At 36.6% G+C, this 21,513-nt stretch overlaps 1 protein-coding gene across 1 annotated transcript; it reads right to left on the reverse strand.

The window, feature by feature from the left end:
• Window positions 1-719: 719 nt before the first annotated feature.
• LOC123649050 lies at window positions 720-5,865 on the reverse strand. Its single transcript, XM_045566981.1, has 2 exons — window positions 5,797-5,865; window positions 720-1,226 (listed from the first exon to the last, which is right to left on the reverse strand). The coding sequence occupies exons 1-2, from the start codon at window positions 5,863-5,865 to the stop codon at window positions 720-722; spliced, it is 576 nt and encodes a 191-aa protein (XP_045422937.1).
• Window positions 5,866-21,513: the final 15,648 nt, after the last annotated feature.

Here is a 21,513-nt window from a genome sequence, read left to right on the forward strand (position 1 = left end):
GTTATATATGTTGAGATGCATGCTTTTTTTTTTCCAACCTAAACTGTATCCAGCTTTATTAAAGATCCTTTTCATAAACAATCATGGTATTTCACGCAGGACATGGGCAATCGTTAACAGTATACAACAACTTTCAAACTCCCTTCTTCAATGGTCTACCAAAATCAGAAAGCCACTGTAAAATCCAATGAAGTCTTCATTTGATGCTCTGAACAGGAAAAGTTTAGATGAGGGTTGACATTTCACATTTAGCATGTTGTTTAACAACTTTTCACAAGCCGACCCTGACTTTCAGGAAATAAAATGAAAATGACAGAATTTATCTGAAGATCGACAATCTACAAATGGAACTGCTGCTCTTTTGAGGAACACCGTCTCAGTGGTGCCACTGGAAAGTCCAGATTACCCAACGTACTGGTAAGCAATTATTGAAGGTCAGGCCCCCAAGAGGTGTCTGGGTTTAAGGGAGTTAAGACTACGCTGAAGGCAGAGAGGGAGAATAGGACATAAAAACAAATTAGTTTTTCCGTACCACAAAGCATTTGTGCCAAGGTGGCTATGTGTCAACGTCAGGGAATCCCTCCTCCTGAGAGCCAAGAGGAAGTCTCTCAAAACTAGAAGGGAAAGGTGTTTTCCCCATATGGATCTAGCTTTGGAGACGTTCTATTAGTGACATATGCCCCCTTCCCCCAAAAAACAACAATGAAGTGTTCTGTATGCTAACAACATAGCTTAAAAAAAAAAAAAGTAAAACAAAATTCTGCATTTTTATAAAACTTGATAAAAAATAGTATTTCAAACTGTACAGTCACCAGAAGTACACAGTTATCAAAAATGCACACACTTCCCTTGGCATCTCCAGCACCTTCAGCTTTCTGTGCCTGGTCTGTTTTGGCATCTCCGTTTTCTGCAGGGTTATTCCCCTCCTTGCCAGCGTCAGCTTTTCCCTTTTTCCCTTTGGGTACCTTCTCTCCCTTCTTTGCAGGGGCCTTTTTAGGCTTGGGCTCTGGCTTTGGAGGAGCAAGTTTAGCAGATAACCTCGCGGATCTTCTCTGTGCTTCCTCCTTTGCCTTCGCTTTATCTCCTTTAGCATCCCCTTCAGCCTTTCTCTTGGGCGTGGTGGCCACGGCGGTGGGACGTAGGCGCTGGACACGGGGATGCAGCGGCGCGTGAGCTTTGGTCGGTCTGGGGGTCGTTGGGGTCGTTCTCGCCTCCTCTTCTTCACACTGCTCCGAGATGCGTACTTTTTAATGTATCTTGTTTTGAGTTTTTATCATTTGGGTGTGTTTTAATTTTGTCAAACATTTTTAATAAAACTTTTGATATCATTATATGATTGTTACCGTTTATTCTGTTATGTTGTATTATATTTATTGATTTGTGCATGTTAATATATCCTTGCATCACAGGGATAAATCTCACTTGATTATGGTGTGTGATCCTTTTAAAGTGTTATAGAATTTGGTTTCTAGTATCTTGTTGAGAACTTTTTCTTGTATCTTCATCAAGAATATGGGTCTGTAGTTTTTTGTTTTTTGTTTTTGTTTTCCCTTGTAGTGTCCTTATCTGGCTTTAGTATGAGGGTAATGATGGTCTTGTAAAATGAGGGAAGTTTCCTCTCTTTAATTTTTTGGAAGTGTTTGAGAAGGATTGACATTAATTCTTCTTTAAATGCTTTGAGATTTCTTTTTTGAGGGATTTTTATTTATTCCCTCAGTTTTCTTTCTCATTAGTATGTTTCTTTTTCTTTTTCTTTTTCTTCATTTTGAGACAGAGTCTGGCTCTGTTGCCTGGGATAGAGTGCTGTGGCATCAGCCTAGCTCACAGCAACCTCAAACTCCTGGGCACAAGTGATCCTCTTGCCTCAGTCTCCTGAGTAGCTGAGATTACAGGCATGCACCACCATGCCTGGCTAATTTTTTCTATTTTTGGTAGAGGTAGGGTCTCACTCTTGCTCAGGCTGGTCTCCTACATCTGATCTCAAGCTATTCTCCCACCTCTGCCTCCCAGAGTACTAGGATTATAGGTATGAGCCACCTCACCCAGCCAGTATTTCTATTTCTTTATAATGTAATCTTGGTGGGATATTCGTTTCTAGGAATTTATTTATTCTAATTTATCTAATTTGTTTTCATATAATGTCAACAGTAGTCTTTTAATATCTTTTTTATTTCTCTGGCATTGGTTGTAATGTGTTCTCTTTCATGTATAATTTTTTGAGTTCTCTCTTTTTTACCCCTTGGTCAATCTAGCCAGAAGTTTATCAGTTTTGTTTTCATTTAAAAATATAAACAATTAGTTTTTTGACCTTTTTGATTGTCTTTCTAGTCTCTATTTAATTTCTTTTTGCTCTAATCTTTTTGCCTTCATTATGCACCATTGGGATTATTTTGTTGTTTTTGTTCATGTTCCTTGGGGGTTAAAATTAAAGTGTTTGTTTAAGATCTTTATTTTTTTCTTAATATAGGAATTTATCACTCTAAACTTCTGTCTTAGAACTGCTTTTCTTGCATCCTAGGAATTCTGGTTTTTTGCATTTTCCATTTCATGTCTCAAGGTACATTTTATTTTCCTCTCGGTTTCTTTTTTGACTCATTTGGTTGTTCAGGGATATGTTGTTTAATATCCACATATATTTGAGTTTTCCAAATTTCCTCTTGCTATAAATTTCCCACTTTATGCCATTATGACTTAAAAAATAAAGTTGATAAAGTTTTCAATTTCTTAAATTGAATAGACTCCTTTTTTTTTTTTGTCCCACTTAAATGATCTACCCTGGAGAATTTTCCATGTGTTCTTGAGGAGAATGTGTATTTTCATATCATTGAGTGGAAAGTTATTTGTCTGTCTGTTGGCTCTGTTTAGTATTAATATCCCTATTACCGTATTTCCATCTGTTTCTCCCTACAGTCCTGTTAATATTTACTCTCTATTTTTAGGTGATCCAGTATTAGGTATATATATTTTTTTAATTGTTAATATCCTTCTGACAAATTAACCTCTTTATTATTACATAGTAAACTCCTTTGACTTTTGTGAGAGACTTTGCTTCGTAGTCTATTTTGTCTGATATAAGTATAATCACCCCTGTACTCTTTTGGCTATCATTTTTATGGAATATCCTTTTCCATCCTTTCACTTTTACCCTATGTTTCTCCTTAAATCAAAAGTGAGACTCTTGTAAGCAGCAATAATAGTTGGATTTTTAAAATTTATTCAACCAGTCTGTGCCTTTTTTATTCAGTTTTCTTCTGCTGCAACAAAATGCCAAGGACTATGTAAATTATAAAGAATGGAAGTTTATTTGGTTCATGATTCTGGAGGCTGGGAAGGCTAATAGCATCGCACTTGCATGTGGTGAATATCTTTTTGAATAACATGAGGGAGAGAGAGGATGTATGCCAGTGAGAGCTCCCTTTATGACAAACTCTCAAGATAACTAATCCACTCTTATGATAAAAACATTAATCTATTCATAAGGGCAGAGTCCTCACAGCATAATCACCTCTTAAAGATCCCACGCCTTTATTCCATAACAATTGCAACTAAATTTTAACTTAAATTTTGGAGGCAACATTTAGTCTATGGCAGTGTCTTTTTATTGGATTATTTAATCTCTTTATATGTAAAGTAATTATTGATATGCAAAGACTTACTATTGCCATTTTGTTGTTTTCTGTCCATTTTATAATTCCTTTGTTTCTTCCTTTCCTCTTGTGCTGTATTGCCGTCTGTTTGTTAACTTTTGTGTTTTGTTTTTCTTATCATATGCTTTGGTTACTTTCTCTTTTTATTTTGTGTATCTACTACAGCTTATTTTTTCTAGTGGTTATCATGAGACTTTCATAAAAAAATATTATAACAGCCTGGTTAAGATAACAATTTAATTTCTATGCAGAAAAAAATTCAACAACTTTCTTCCCTTCCACATATTTTGTGCTGTATATGTTATATTTTATAACTTTTTATATTGTATATACATTAACAAATTATTGTATCTATACTCATTTTTAGTACTTTTATTTTATAGCTTTTATACTGAAGTTGAAAGTGATTTATGCACCACAATTACAGTATTAGAGTATTGTGAATCTCACTACATATTTAGTATTTCCAGTGATACCTTTATGTTTTTATATTGTTAGTTAGCATTTCATCATTTTAACTTGAAGAATTCCCTTTAGCGTTACTTGTAAGATAGGTGTAGTGGTCACAAATTACATCAACTTTATTTTTATTTGTTTAAGATTGTCTTGTTATCATCTCCTAAAGGACAGCTTTGTTGAATACAATCTTTTTAGTTGCCAGGGTATTTTTCTACTCTTCTTTTAGCTCCTTGAATACATTTCCTAACTCCTACCAGGCCTGCAAAGTTTCTGCTGGAAAATATGTTGGTAATCTTATAGATGGTAATCTTACAAGATGTTTCCTTGTACATAAAAAATCTCTTATCTCTTGCTGCTTTCAAGATTCTCACTTTGTCTTTGAATTTTGACATTTTAATTATGTCTCCTGGGGCAAAATTCTTTAGATTTTTCTTCCTTTAATTATTTTGAGCTTCATGAAACTGCGTGTCAACAGTCTTTTATAGAACTGGAGAGTATTCAGATATTATATCTTTAAGTAATCATTTTTTTATTCTCTCTTTTCTTTCTGAAAATCCTAAAATGCATATATGTGTTCATTTCACGATGCATTATAGGACACATATGCTTTCTTCTCTTTTTCATTTTTTTCTTCTTATTTGCTACTTTCAGATAACCTGTTTTTGAGTTTACTGATTTTTTTTTCTGCGTGATTGAGTCTCTCCTTATAGCTTTCAGTTATATTTTTCAGTTCCACGGTTGTGTGCTTCATCATCAGGATTTCTGTTTGGTTTTTTAATGGTTTTTATTTCTCTATTAAAATTCTCATTTTGTTCATGCATTGTTACATAAGTCTTTTTTGTTATCTGTGTTCTTTTTATCTCATTGAGATTTTATAAGATGATTATTTTAAATTCATTATCAGCTAGTTCTCCAATATCTTATTTCTCCGATTCTTTGCAGATGGTTACTGAAACTTCTTTAATTTCCTTGGGTAGTGATTATGTTTTTCTAATTCCTCATGATTTGTGTATTCTTGTTTTGATGTCCCTGAATCTGAAGGATTTAACACCTTTTCTAATAATTTCACAATAGTTTTAGGAGTTAAATATCTTCTTCTATTACACCACTGGGCTAATAAGATTTCAACTGAGATTGCAGTCAATTGATGTTGGAACCGGATTCCAAGACTGCTATTGGTTCTTCAGTGGATTGCATGAGTGGCAGACCAGTTACCAGAGCATCGGGCAGTCATGGCCCTGTCTATTCCCCGGGAAGACTGAAGTTTCTTTAGAACCTTGACCAGTAGAACTGGTGCTGAGACAAGGAGTTGCAGTTATTTCTTCAGATGGTGTGCTGATGAAATGGTTTTGAACAGGTTTGACTCCCCGTGGGTCCCTGGGAATATTCTCACACAGTCACTGGACAGGTCTTTGGATGGGCATGTCTGATCCCTGGTCACAGATGAGAGGGGCTAAAACTGATTGAGAGGGCTGCTGCAGCTGAAAACACGGCCTTTAGATTTGTCTCTGCATTCATAGCATGTTTCCCTCCAGGTTTTTAGGTGGTAGGCCTGCTCCCAGACCCTGGCTGACAGAGAAGGGAGCTGAGTTAGAGGAGTGGGTAAGATTCACTGTGAGACTAATGTTTGCAAGCCTGCTTTTATGGACATAGATACATGTGCTTCTAGACAGCTCCCAGATTAGCCAACCTGCTCCTGGAACTGTGGCTGCATGCAGGTAGAGCCAGCCAGTTTACAATGCTGTTTCAAGATCCACATTTAGGCCAAAGTTTCTTGTCCTACATCTAGGGTCACAGATGTATGCTTCTCCTTGAAGATTACTGGATGGGTGGAGCTTTTTTTCAGACATGGATAAAATGTGAGGAAGGTGAGTTTGAGGCTGATTCAGGGACAATCAATAAGACCAAGGTCATCAGGCCTCTCACCTGAGCCACAGGTGGGTATGAATCCTTCTAGATATCTTGGCAGATGGTGCTAATGGCAACACCAAGACAAAATGGGCTATAGCTAGGGCTCCAGTGGGATGTGGCCACTTTTTATTCTGTAGCTGGGACTATATCCAGCAAACCTGTCACATGAGCAAAGACCTGCCCTCTGTTAATGATCGTATTTGGTCTTGGGCTCCACCAGGGTATCACAAACTGAGACCTGAATCTTAAAGCTCTCAGAAAAGCAGTGTTGCTTTGGCATGGATGCTACATTACAGTGTGGGGGTTACAAGTAAGGGACCTCCTAGTCTGTTATCTTGCCTCTGTTCTTTTCCTGTATGCTTCACTTTTTGAAACATACGTCAAAATTGTCTGTGATTTTTAGATCCCAAAGTTCTGAAATGAAATGCTTAAATTTACATGTTATGTAAGAATTGAATTAGATTATTAGAAGGCACCACATTTATTTAAATGTTTGGATGTGAGTTTAAGTTTACTGGATGTAATAAGGAATCCTTAAAATTTTATCTATTTTTCTCAGCCTATATCTAAATTATGGTATAATTTAATCCAAAATGTTTATTTTTTTTCAGTAATTCTTATGATATTTCGTAACATTTAATTTGTTCCTTTATTTAAAAACATAAAACTTTACTTAGCTTCTGAAGACTATACTGTAGTCATTACATGTTGTGTAAAAATAGCATCAATATATTCATAAAATAATAAGGTATATTTTCTAGATTTTTTAAATGTTTATTTGAATTTTCTTATAGGAGTACTTTATTAATGATTATGATGCATATATTATTTGAAATTTTACTGCCATACATTGAAAGGCAATGATTAAAGTGGCTTCTCTCCATAGATGCACACAACTGAAAATTGAGATATGCAAACAATTATTTTTCAATAGTATATCTTTGTTGTATTCAGTATTTTTTGCATAAATTTTTTCTTATTTTGGCTTTCGATTCCATATTACTGTGTTTCTTTTTTTAAAGTATGTTTTATTAGATCAAATAATTATATTTTTGCTTTTTAACCTTGATATACTTGGGATGATTATTTTCAACTCTGTAAACTTAGAGACATGTGATATTCAATTTATATATAAATTTAGCATATGACTGTGGCCTATACAAATATCTATGTGTTTTCTGCTTGTATAAGTATTGTCCCTATGTTGTTCATGACTTATCTTGGATATTTCTTTTCTTTGTTGTCAATGATTATTTTTTCCTGTCTAGGTGAGCAGTCAAAGAAACAGTCTTAAATTCATAATCTAATTATTATTTAAATCTGTATTATGTGAGAGAAACACTTGTTATTTGAGGGTAATTTTTGAAAAATTTGGAACTGTATCTCTTTGAAATAATGTTAAATTTTTAATTGTGGTGAAACACATAAAATTGTCATCTCAAACATTTTTAAGTGCATGGTTTAGTGCTGATAAGTATATTCACATTGTTTGGTAACAGGTTTCTATATCATTGTTAACTAACAAAAGTAAAAGTGAACACTCATTAAACAACAAATTGTTCTTTCCACCTCTCTCCAGGTACTAAAGAATACTATTCTATCTTTGTTTCTATGTGTTTGACTACTTCAGATATTTTATATCTGTAATTATACAGTGTCTCTTTAAATGTCTCTTATTTTACTTAACATAATATCCTCAAGGTTTATCCTTATGTACTCTATTGTGTGTGAAGATGTCCTTTCTTAAGGCTCAATAGTATTCCATGATAGGTATATACCACATTTTCTTTATCTAAGTAACTTACTCATAAAAGGACACTGGAGTTGCTTCCAGGTGTTGTCTTGTGTGAATAATGCTGCAGTGTATGCTAATAGCTATTCCTAGTTCTGGTTTAAGTATGTTTGGAATATTTTGGATATGCTGATGTGGTACAATGTGTATATTCTTGCTTTTGTTGCCTGATTTTTTGAGGTTATACCCAAGAAATTATTACCAAGGCCAATTGTCATGATGTTTCCCCCTTACATATTTTTAAGTATTTTTACAATTATAGGTCTTACATTTTAGTCTTAGTCCATTTTTTAAACTGATGCATTATAATTGTATGTGTTTATAGAGTACAATTTGATGTTTCTATATATGTATGTTGTATAATAATTAAATCAGCATATTTAGTGTGTCTGTTACCTCATGCATTTATTATTTCTTTGAGTAAAAATATTCAAAATCCTCTCTTACAGCTGTATTGTAATGTACAATTTGTTACTGTTAAGATACTGTATATCATCTTACTGTGCAATAGAACAACAGCCATGTTTCTTTGTTTCTTTGATGTATTGTGATTTTTGTTGACAGTCTGGTCATTTTAAAAAGAGCTACCTATCCTATCCTTTGTGGAATGGCTTCATATGGGAAAACCTGACACTATTCAACCACACTAGGGATTTCTTCAACCTGTTAGTAATATGTGCTTTCTCTGGACTACTGTTTATTTTTCCATTAAAAAAGAGTTTATGTTTTCTCTAGAAAGCATTTAATTTCTTGTTTCCCTTGGCAAATGTCATCGGCAGTGCAATGTCTCTGCAAAAGCATTCTTCTTTTTTTCTCAGTGGAACCAGCCTGTAATTTGAACTATACTTCTATTCCCTTTAACATTCCATATCAGAGGAAGCAATAACCAGTCTTTAGATAGCCCCAGAAAAACTTAGATTTTTGGACACATGTTTCATGCTTTCCTTTGTTTCCTGAGGGAGAAATAAGGAATGTAAAATTTATTTATTTATTTTTCTGATTTCCTCTGCTGTGGCACACAAATGTAATGAACTTTTCCTTAACTTGTCTCTTCTTGGCTTTGTACACACTGGGGGGTACCCCAAACTCAGTTGGTTTTTCTTTAGCATATTTGTGTTAACTTCATATATCAGTGAAGAAACAAGGGCTTCAGATTTTTTATTCAACCATCATGATGTTCTCAGCTTGGTATTTTACATATTTTTGTTGTAAAGTATTTTGACCCAAATATAGCAGTTGGAATTAATTTTTTTAAAAATTTTTTTCAGGTATATTTTCTCATTACACTCAAGGTCTGAGGAAAAAGCAGTGCATAGAAGCTCCATTCTGAACAGTGACATTAGGGATGTTTGGGAGTTGTGGCCTTGAAAATACATACTTAAAGAAAGGCTTGGAAAGTGAGGGTGAGTTTGAAGGGGAGAATGGATGTTATGATAGACACAAAAAATGTACAACAACTACCTATAATGAAAACATCACTGATAGAAAATGTCAAAAATGTAAAACATTTTTGAAAAACTATCAATTTATGTCCATTACTTTTGCTGGACCACATATTTCTCTAAATAAATATCAATATCAACTTTTGGAACATAAATTTTATCTGAAAGGAAATTTGGAAAATTTAAATAATGACCTAGGCCATATTCAAAATAATGATTTAAATCAATTAAAATGTAGAATTGGGTTAAATGTTCAGTCAAATACTTCTGAAGATCTGAAATTTAAAAATGAAGGGAATATTTCTCTATGTGATCAATGTGACGAGTCATTTGTTAAAAGTTTATTATACTTCCACCAAAAATATGCCAAAATCTACAACTTTCATCACTACAGGAAGGTCTTTACCCATTCATCATTCCTTAAGAAATCTCAGGGAATAGATAATTGGAGAACACATTGCTCCTATAATAAAACTTCAATATCTGTTAGCCAGGGCTCTACCCTAAATTATTACCGGGATATTTATATTAGAGATAAAAATTATTCATGCTGTAAGTCTGAGAATGCCTGTAGCCAAGGCTCTAGCCCTAAAAAACATCAGGAAAGTAATTTTCCAGAGAACCATTACAAATGTAACAAATGTGAGAAAATCTTTCATCAATATTCAGAGCTTATTTTTCATCAGTGTACTCAAATTCAAGAGAAATCTTATGAATGTAATAAATGTTTAGAAGCTTTTAACCAGTCAGTGAATCATAATCAACATCAAAGAATCCATTTTGGAGTAAATTCATACAGATAAAAGTGAGAAAGTCTTTAGTGAATCATCCAGTCTAAAAAAATATGAGACAATTTATACTGAGGAGAAACTCTACAAATGTAATGAATATGGTAAAGCTTGTAACCATATCTCACAACTTAGTCAACATCAGAGAATTCATACTGAAAGGAAACAATACAAATGTAATGAATGTCAAAGCCTTTAAACGTGGTTCATATCTTACCCAACATCAGAGAATTCATACTGGACAGAAACCCTACAAATGCAAAGAATGCAGTAAATCCTTTAACTCTAATACACATCTTACTCAACATCAGAGAATTCATACTGGAGAGAGACCTTACACATGTAAAGCATGCAATAAATCTTACACAAATTCTTCAAGTCTTATTCAGCATCAGAGAATTCACACTGGTGGGAAACCCTACAAATGTAATGAATGTGGCAAAACCTTTCACTGTAATTCATATCTTATTGCACTCCAGAGAATTCATACTGGAGAAAAACCCTACAAATGTATGTAGCAAATCTTATATTCATCATTCAAGTCTTATTTATCATCAGAAAATTCATACTGAAGAGAAATCTTACAAATGTAAAGAATGTGGCAAATCCTTTAACTATAAATCATATCTTACTAAGTACCAGAGAATTCATTATGGAGAAAAACCTTACAAATGTAAAGCATGTGGTCAATCTTATGCTCAGTCTTCAGGTCTTATTCGGCATCAGAGCATTCATGCTGGAGAGAAACATTACAAATGTGAAGAATGTGGCAAAGCCTTTTACTATAGTTCAAATCTTAGTCGACATAAAAGCATTCATGGTAGAAAAACTCTATAGGTGTAATAAATAAGGAAAACATTTTATCAAAAATATAAAACTTAGAAATTACAAGAAAGACCATAGAGAAGAAACTTTACTGATGCAATAAGGGAAATATTAATTAAAACTCATCTAGTTGTATCAAGAGCTTCACAGAGCAAAGGACTAAAACACTTTGAAACTTTACATGAAATGAAGAGTATTTATTATAGAAAATAATCCAAAGTCAAAGCAATGCTATAATTGATTCATATGTTTCCAAGGAGCAAGAATATTGATATTTGGACAGGCATAATTATAATCAGCAAATACTTTATTTGTATTGAAAGTATTTAAGTTGCTGGAAAAGCAAGTATTATTGATGTAACATAACCCTCAAATCAGTGATGCTATGTGTTAATCTCTTGTGTTTATCTGAAAATATGCATCAGAACTACTAGATACCATTCTATATTAAGTGTGCATCATTAATATCAATTTTGTTATGAATGGATAATGAGAAATGTAAAATACATGAAGAAAATATACTGAAATGTGCTCTTTGTGTTTACATTATATAATAATATAGTGATGCCTGTAAGCCTATGGTACACATCAAGAGTATTATTTTTCTGTATCAAAGAGAGAGAAACATTTTGAATTTTCTAAATCATTTTACCAATTGCTCTCCAAGTAGTAAAATCTGGTCAGTTAGTTAAGATAGTGAGATACCTTTAGAGTAGAATGAAGTAAAATACTTGAGTATTATTTGATGTAATAGAAGATTTATTAGAAGAATTGAATACTATTTCATGTAATAGCAGTAAATACATCTTCATTGGTATCAGAGAAAAACAAAGATAATTTCTGTGTGGAATGTTATAAATATATTTCATGTCAACTTTCACTAAATAATTAGCCCTACTCCTTCAGAAATGGAGAAATCATTACTTTAATATTAATCTATCAGAAGAAAAATAACACTTCTGTAGTTCTTGTAACTGTACTTTAACCAGTGAGCATAAACGAATTTTCAAATGCATTTTTTAGGCATTGTTTGAAAATAATTTGTTTTAATTAATAAAAATAACTTTTTCAGTGTTTTAACACTGATGTGTAATGAATGCAATGCTATCATTTTATCTGTCTCAATCCCATCATATCCAAGATTGTGATTAACAGATGTAAATAATAATTTATTTGGGTAGCACAGTGGAATGATTTCTCTAGTAATCCAATCCCTTTTTTATTTTCTCAAGGAATTAAAATTCCTCTAATTAGGAGAATATGTTTCTCATAGTTACTATTTGTATTTTTTTCTGCTTTTTGTATTTGAGATATTATGATCGTTTTGTTGTTGTTGTTGTTGTTCTTTTGGGGGGTTGGATTTTTTTGAGACAGTGTCTCACTCTGTTGCCCTGAGTAGAGTGCTGTGGCATCAGCCTAGCTCACAGCAACCTTAAATTCCTGGGCTCAAGTGATCCTCCTGCCTCAGCCTCCCAAGTAGCTGGGACTACAGGCGAGTGCCACCAGGCCCAGCTAATTTTTGTATTTTTAGTAGAGACTGGGTTTTGCTCTTTTCAGGCTGGTCTTGAGCTCCTGAACTCAAGCAATTCTCCTGCCTCAGCCTCCCATTGGGCTAGGATAACAGGCTTGCTTCATGTTACTTAATGGTTCTGGTCTGCAGACAAAGAATATGCTTTTATTGCAAGTCCCCAGGTTTTTCCAGTGCTGCTTGTCCAGTCAACCCAGCTGGAAAACCAATGTCTTGGGGCACATTTAGGATTGTCTTCTACAGTAAGAATATTGGTTTACAGGCAGTGCAGTCAGATACACTGATCAATATGAATGGATTTAAGTAAATTCTATTCTTGGTTACTCAGATGTAAAATGGGAGTCATCTGTGGTATCTCCTCTATAGTTTCAGCTTGGAAGCCTGAGTGTTGTCGCTGGTCCAGAAGGGTAAATTAAATGTTCACTCAGTGTACAAATGTGTAGCTTGGACTGGAGTATAATCTCCAGTTGCAGTTATTAGACAAAAATTTGAAACCAGCTATTATGTATTCATCAGGGTAAATTAGAAAGAAAAAATATTCTCATAATGTTCTGATATGGAATTCACACAAAGAAATGAAAATTATAAAAATATCCAAATATAATAATGATAATATAAAAATTACTTTTGTGTTTGTCAGAAGGGTAGAAACAGAAGAAAGAAGTTTAAACACAAAAATAGAAATTAACCTAATGAAAAGAGTTTTAAAAGTGTTAAGAGGCCGGGTGTGGTGGCTCACACCTGTAATCCTAGCACTCTGGGAGGCCGAGGCGGGTGGATCGTTTGAGCTCAGGAGTTCGAAACCAGCCTGAGCAAGAGCGAGACCTCGTCTCTACTAAAAAAGAAAAATAGAAATTATATGGACAACTAAAAATATATAGAAAAAATTAGCTGGGCATGGTGACACATTCTTGTAGTCCCAGCTATTTGGGAGGCTGAGGCAGGAGGATTGCTTGAGCCCAGGAGTTTGAGGTTGCTGTGAGCTAGGCTGACACCACGGCACTCTAGCCTGGGGAACAGAGCAAGACTCTGTCTCAAAACAAAACAAACAAACAAACAGGAAAAGCCCCAGGCTCAAAACTAGCATGAGTTAAATACAACTCACATGACAGTTAATGTGTTAAATAAAAATCCTGTTGGTAGATGTTTACAACCACTGTATTTATATTTTCAAAGAACAAGAAATAAACCATATGTCCCTCAGCAGGTGAATGGATAAAGAAACTGTTTTGCATCCATATAATAGATTCCTGGTTATCAACAAAAAGGAACAAACTATTGATTTATGTTCCAACATAGATCATCTTAAATGCATTTCTCTAAGTGAAGGATGGCAGGTTTTCAAGGGCTACTTATGTATTTATATGATTATATTTTATGGTTGTATAAAAAGTAAAATTATAAGAATAGAAAATGATTAGTGATTGCCAAATTGTACACAGCAAAGAGTGACTTTTTCCTTATGCAATTTTTAAAACATTAACCAGGATGTTGGGGGAATTCAGATGGAATGCAGATAGTGAGAAATGAGTCTCATTGTACTACAAATGCATCACTTAACCCTATTTAAGAGACTGAGGATGAAAAGTCCTGACCTAAGTCACTTTGGAAAAAAGTATTTTGACTGAATATTTTAGGGCTGTACACAAACATATTCTACCTTGTAGTGTTTTTTTCCCTCAAGGGTATAGATTAGCCATTCTGAAACTATCTTACATGTTAGCATAAAAAATTATAAATAAATTACAGCCTAATTTTTATTGTACTTAAACGGAAAATGTTAGAATAAATCTTGTGGTTCTGGACAAATGTTGGAAATATCAGGATGAATCCATTTCTAGCGTAATATGTAATATATCTATCCAGATATAGAGATAGGTAAATAGATATGTGTTTACCTGAGTTTATATGTATACATATATTTTCCAAACTCTGCTGAGAGGGCCAAGAAGCAGTGACACACACTATCAACGAGCACACCTAGCTCTTAGATCTTGGTTTCTGAGTACCATTCTTCAATAAAAAGAACTGGGGCTTCTTGTAAAAATGGATAATTTTAAGGGTGGAGATGAAAAATACAAGTTGAACCTAGAGTATCTTGTAGATACATAAAGTAAATAAATGCTTCAAAAATAAATGGGGCCATGTCAAAGGGAGCCAATCTGAAAGAATTCCCAATGAGCCAAGCTGGAATATTGTGAGCAATAAAAAAAATAATGAAAGCAATTGGTTATGGTCCAGAGAATAAAATAAATATTCATGGGTTCATACTAATATAAAACAGATTAAATAGACAAGTGAGAAGAAAAGAAGGAAAGAAATCTTACAGAATTCCAAATTGAAATGAATGTAGATAGATAATGCAAAATAGAATATCATGACAAGAACACCATTATAATAATTACTGTAGGTACAATTTCCTGAGGAATATACAAATTGTGGAGGAAACTTAAGGAAGAAATGGTATTTTTATAGTCCCAAAGTAGCTGCCTCCAAATATTTATTAATACATTTTCCTCTTAATTTTTTAAATAGTATTATGTATATGTAATGAAAAAGTTAGAGCAGTGTATTGTGGAATTTATAACATGTAAATGTAAAATTTATAACAGTAACACAAAGGATAGAAGAATATAATTGAAACTGTTCTGCACCAAAAAAGAATTTTACATTTATTAAAACAGTAGAGTATTAAGTCAATATGTGTTATGTTAAAGGTTTACATTGTAATCTCTCAGCAACCACTAATAAATGGAAAGAAGTGCACAGAACTGTAACTTAAATGCTAATAGTAGAATTACATCGTATATAAAGATATATTTGTATAAAAATGGTCATAAATCTTTTAGTAATAATAGCCCAAAGCAGGAACCAACCCAAATATCCTTCAACATGAAAATAAATTAATAAATTGTAGGGCATTCATACAACAGAATACTACTCAAGAATACAAAGAAAAGGGTGGGTGCGGTGGCTCACGCCTGTAATCCTAGCACTCTGGGAGGCCGAGGTGGGAGGATCACTCAAGCTCAGGAGTTTGAGACCAGCCTGAGCAAGAACGAGACTCCCGTCTCTACTAAAAATAGAAAGAAATTATATGGACAACTAAAAATCTACATAGAAAAAATTAGCCGGGCACAGTGGCGCATGCCTGTAAGCCCAGCTACTCGGGAGGCTGAGGCAGGAGGGTTGCTTGACCCTGGAGTTTGAGGTTGCTGTGAGCTAGGCTGACGCCACGGCACTCTAGCCCAGGCAACAGAGTGAGACTCTGTCTCAAAAAAAAAAAAGAAAGAAAGAAAGAAAGAAAGAAACTACTGAACCACACAACATGGATGAATCACATAAATCTAATATTTAAGAGCTAGGAATAAAATTATACATATTATTTCATTCAAAATAAAGCCAAGGGGGAAAAAATCATCAGAGTGATTGCCTCTGATTGAGACAAAAATTTCCTTGGAAAAACAAGCAAATTTTTGAGGATGATAAAAATATTGTTTACTTAAAAGGGGTAAAGGTTACGTGGGTTTGTTTATTTGTCAACAATGTAGAATCAACTAAGATTTGTGCCTTTCAATGTATATATGTCTTACATTATAATAAAAAAAAACTAAAAAAAAATAAAGTGTTAATGGGGAATTTGTTAAACTATAAGTGAAACAAAAACCACACAAGATTAGTAGTTGGTGAGGCTAGTTGACAGTATTTTGTTTATTCTGTCTATGCTTAAGATGTTCTGTAATAAATAATTTGTATAAAAAGACAAAATTTATCTACAATGTTAGGTCTTAAGATCTTGGTAACCTTTGAGAAGAGAGGAAGAAAGTGGTTGAAGGGGGCATGAGAAAAGCTGGTTTTGCATCTCATTTACACAATTGTATTCTCTTGGTTATAACCCATCAAGCTTTACATGAAGGTATATGCGTTTCTGTATGCATGTTTGACATCAATAAAAATTTAAACATTACATATTATATTTGCATAAAAATTCTAACTCAGTATCTCCAGATAATGGCAGTGTTTTGTTTTGTGTGTGTGTAAAAGTGGAACGTGATTACTCATAGCATTATCAGATGAACTTGAATAGTCTAAGTATCTATTAATATCATGACCTTTGGTTGATTTCTTCGGTCTTTCCATTTTTCTTTAATTTTGTAAGTCACGTGATTTTGATCTTTTTCTGTGATGTAATTTTTTCTCGTTAATTTCTTCCACCACAGTGATGTTTTCCAAGGCCAGGGCATCTAGCACAAGGACCTGGGCACAGTATTCACTTGGTACATGTGAAACTGGGTCAAATCAGAAAAAAATGAGAAGCAGATGTCAGTTCTGCAAATAATAAAAAGTAGGTAATGCAGGTAAGACTGAAAGGCCACAACTCAGCAGCATTTTACATTTATTTGAGAAAAAAAATTGCAACTAGTTCATGAAAAGATGTTGGATTAAAGCAGTGGTTTGGGAGCTTGGCTGCAAACTATAATCACCTGGAGAATTGTAAACAGTACTGCTGTCTGGGTCCCACTCCATGGATTTTGATTTTATTAGTCTGTTGTAACTTGAGTTTTAAAGTTTCCCAGATGACACTAATGTGCAGCCAGGGATAAGAAGCATTGGTTCAGTATGAGGGATGCATTACCTGTGTGTGATTTCCATGTGTCCTTCAGGGATTTACCTCATGGCCACTCCTTAGTTTGATGTCTTGGAAAACAGGTTTATCCTGTCAAACTCAAAGAATTACTTGAAGATGTTTCCAGCTGTTTGGTTAATTGCAGCAGGAGGAAATGTCTCTTAGCATACATATTGTTATTTCACTTACTTTTGGAGTAAGAGATTGTTTCAAGCACAATAATTTGACTTTGTGTGTGTTGAAAGAATAAATAGCCTGCAAATACTATACATGAATGAATGAATGGATAGAATCTACAAACAAGCAGAGTGCATTATGTTTTCAAATTTCTCCTCTGATGAGAAATGAATTATGTTATGTGCCTTGATTTTCTAAACTCAGCCCTCAGCCATTTCCCCAAATTATTCCAAGTCCCTCCAAGGTGCTTCAGAAGAATTCACTGGGGAAGATTATTCCCAATGGTGAAGAGTACTAGATGGATGAAAATCTAAAATGAATTTTGGGCTGGGTGCAGTGGCTCACACCTGTAATCCTAGCACTCTGGGAGGCCGAGACGGGAGGATCACTTGAGGTCAGGAGTTCAAGACCAGCCTAAGCAAGAGCAAGACCCCATCTCTACTAAAAATAGAAAAAATTAGCAAGTCAACTAAACATAGAAACAAAAATTTAGCTGGGAGTGGTGGCTCATGCCTGTAGTCCCAGCTACTTGGGAGGCTGAGGCAGTAGGATCACTTGAGCCCAGGAGTCTGAGGTTGCTGTGAGGTAAACTGACGCCATGGCACTCACTCTAGCCCGGGCAACAAAGTGAGACTGTGTCTCAAAAAGATAAAAGATAAAGTAAATTTTGGTTCTATTGCAGAAGTGTCACTCTCTAGAACCTTGAAGGCCTAGGGAAGCTACATGAGCAATGTGGTCTCTGGAGGTGCATGGGCTTTGGAGTCAGGCAGTGTTGATCCTGAGTCCTTCCCCAGCCACTTAATTAAGCTGTGGGGCTTTGGGCAAGTTACTTGACTAGAAAACAAAAAGTTGTATAAACCTTGTCTTCAAGAAAAGGCATAATGATATTGATTGCCAAAGTGGCAGCAATTCTTTATTCCTCTCTGTATCCATGTCCTTTGCAACATGCATTTGCAGCACACGGAGAGGCAGAATCTGTTTTCCCAAACATTGGATTTGCTCTGGCCAATAGAAAGCTGTGAATATTAGTGTCTTAGTTTTAAGGGTAGGCCCTAAATATTTTGAGACTTCTGGTTTTCTTTTAGAATCCTCACATATCCATAACAATAAGCCAATGTTAGCCTGCTGAAGAATGAGATACAATGGGGAGAAGAAAACTAAGATACCCCAGTGGACAGCTTGCTTAGCCCCAGAACCAGAGCTGTCTAGTCGACCAGCAGCTGACCACAAATGCCTGAAGGAGCCAGCTGAGATCAGAAGAATGAGGTTTTCTTTGCCGTTTATATAAGGTTGGATCTTTTATTAGATGATGTTGAGTTACACAGAAATGCATATAGACAGGTGTACATGTGATTTGTGCTTTAACTCACACTGTCCTCCCCACCACAAGAGGAAACAGATAACCACAGCCCAACCATTAGTGTTAAGGCCAAATTGCAAGTTAAGAAGTCTGCCTTTCATCTAGTCCCTCCACATCTAAACAAGGCTGTGGACAGATCTCAGGACATGGGGTTCCCTCCTCCTGGAGCCCCTTTCTCATTTGGTCAGTGTCTGAACTCTGGAATGGGGATGAGCCTCTGCCAAGAAGCCAGATGGATGTGGTGGTTTGCCTGTGGGTACTGGTTGCAGCTTCCATTCTTTGTTTGGTCACAGTAAAATGAATGCTCCAGAAACATGTGGCATGGATATTCTATTCTTGGGAATCCTCCCTGCACAGAACTGAGGCTGTGCCTTCTCCAGTTTCAGAAATTTTAAGTAGTGTGATACTGAAATCTAAATGGAAAGATGAACTAAGGGAGTTATTATTGTTAAGTTTCAACAGCAAATCATTAAAAGTGGTTCTAAAGGGGATATTTAAAAAAGGGATATCATACTTTTCTGTGGAGCATAAAAAATAAAAATAAAAAGTGATATCAAGAGTTTCCATGGGAACCTTATTCAGGTCAGAAATGCGGACCTTGTATATTACCTGAGTACACAAACTTTCCTAATGTTTTGGGAAGGACGCAGGAGCATTTTAGGTTTTATTGGCCTGTGTCAATTATGGCTGAGAGGTCCACACTAGGACACCCAACTCCTGGAACCACCCTGGGTGGGAGTCAGAGAAGTGGCAAATATGGGCCCCAAAGCCGCTTAGGGGGGCCCTTTCCCTGTGTGATTGAGCTTCCTGACTGTATGGAGCAGGAATCGGGCCTTTCCCCTGGAATGTTTTCTCCTCTTTGTGACAATGGCAAGGGCATCCCTCTGAGAGGCCTGACCCAGGTGTGAGCCATGCAGCCCACGGATCCAAAGGGGTGCAAAAGTGGATCCGTGACAGCCTGAAAAAAATAGAGGGAAAGGAGGCTTTGGAAAGGGTAGTGCCAGGTTACCAGAGGTCCAGACACTTTCAGATATTTTCATTATAGGTAGTGAACTGACAGTTTCAGACGCTAACCAGGGTGCTTCCTGCCTGGGTTCCCAAGCAGCCTGAGAACTGCCAGGCCCACCGCCCACTCCCAACGCCAATGGAGGGGCAGTACTGCGCATGTCTGAAGGGGTATGGCTGAGGGGGAGGGGCTGAAAAGGGCGGGGCTGAAGAAAGGGGGATAAGGGAAGAGAGCAGAGAGAAATGGGGTGAAGTGCAGATGGAGGGGCCAGGAGGGCAAGCATCACCGTGGCAATGCTGAGCAAACTGTGAGAAGCCCCTGGCCCCTTCCTGGTTTGTGAAGAATCAGACTTCAGAAAAGAGAAGTCAGAAGCCGGCATCTCCTGTAGACATGGTGTCACAATTACCGGGTGATGCCAGTTGCGCTGACCACGCTTGTTCCCGGAGGGCAGGAGAAGTTTGGGAACAGCCAGGCTCTCTTCAACAGCGTAGCTGCTCTAAACGTGCAAGTAGCCATGGTAGGAAGGCAGGGCCTTCGCAGGGCAAGCTGGGAGATGTAGTCTCTTAACCACCCTCAGCCTGTTGGATTCAGGGCTGCACAACTACACTCCCAGCGAGCACTGGGCTCAGGAGCGTCGTGCAGCCCCAGAGGAAGGGCAGGGATGTGTTCATTCCGCCCACCGTGCTGGGAGTTATGGTCTCTCAACTGCTGCCAGCCCATTGGTGCTAGGGCTGCAGGACAACAATCTTGACATGTGCTGGGCTTGGCGGGATGTGCAGCCCTGGAAGGAGGTGCAGGGCGGTAGCAACTTGATGTGTCCTAGGTGCTGCTGGCTGCTGGTTTTGCTGCTCTCTCACCACAGGGATGAGTCCAGGGGGGACACGAGGAGCAGGTCTGGGCTGGGCAGTGAGGAGGCTGTGAGGCTGCTAAGTACACCTTGCATTTGCCCAAATCGGGCAGGACCCCTCCTCGCCCCCCGCCACTGAGCAGCTCAGTTTCCTCTCGTACCCACACCTCGGGGTCTTTCCAGAGCATTGCACCTCCTCCAGCTCAGGGAGCCACCTGCTTTCCTGAACTGCTCGGGGACCTGTCCTGATGTCTGAAACACTGTCCATTATGTCACTGCCTCTGCTTTCTCCAGAGCATCAGTTTGGCCACCTTTAGGGGAACTTTGTCACTTGGCCTACCTATGAACAACTTCACAGCTTTGCAGCTGACATGGACTGTGGCTTCAGGAGCTGTCACCCTCACTGGCTTCTTTTTCACTGATGTAGAAGTTGAGGCATGAGGGAGGGTAACGATTGGGTTACCCACAATCTGCTAAGTGCAGAGAAGAAAATCCCAATTCCCAGGCATGTGTCTGGTGGCCATTTACACCAACCCGCTTGAGCGGACAGGCCTCCAAAAGTCAACCTGAAGGTGATGATGGTTTAGGCATTTTACGCTTGAAATCATCAGCCTCATCTAAACTGAGGCCTGACTGGCCAGTGTCTCAAAGACACACATGGCAATCTTATCCCTCAAGAACAAATGGTGTTCCATCTTTGGGGCAGTAACTTTCAAAGTTCGGAGCATGTGGGGATGATTTGAATGAAGAGCTCATCACCGCCAGCAGTCTGGATGCACCTTAACTTGCTGCAGCTGATCTGTTGAATTTTTCTGGCCAAACACCCTGGAGCACTTTTGCTTCCATGTAACCTCTTAATAATTGGCCCTAAATTCCTTAGGTCCTCAGTATCTTCCATTCCTAGATGGTACTAGCTTTCATGTAGTTATATCTAGTCTATAAAAACATTGGTGCTAATCTACATGAAAAAAGACCTTTTCATATTAAACATTACAATAGTTTTCATTTGTGCTCCTTGAATGTGGGATACTATCAAAAGACCTGAAAAATCTGGTTATGGAAATTGAACACTATTGCTGTACTTTGTGAAGAATTTACCCTTCA

Source organism: Lemur catta, chromosome 13 (genome assembly GCF_020740605.2).
Source record: "Lemur catta isolate mLemCat1 chromosome 13, mLemCat1.pri, whole genome shotgun sequence".
Lineage (NCBI taxonomy): Eukaryota > Metazoa > Chordata > Mammalia > Primates > Lemuridae > Lemur > Lemur catta.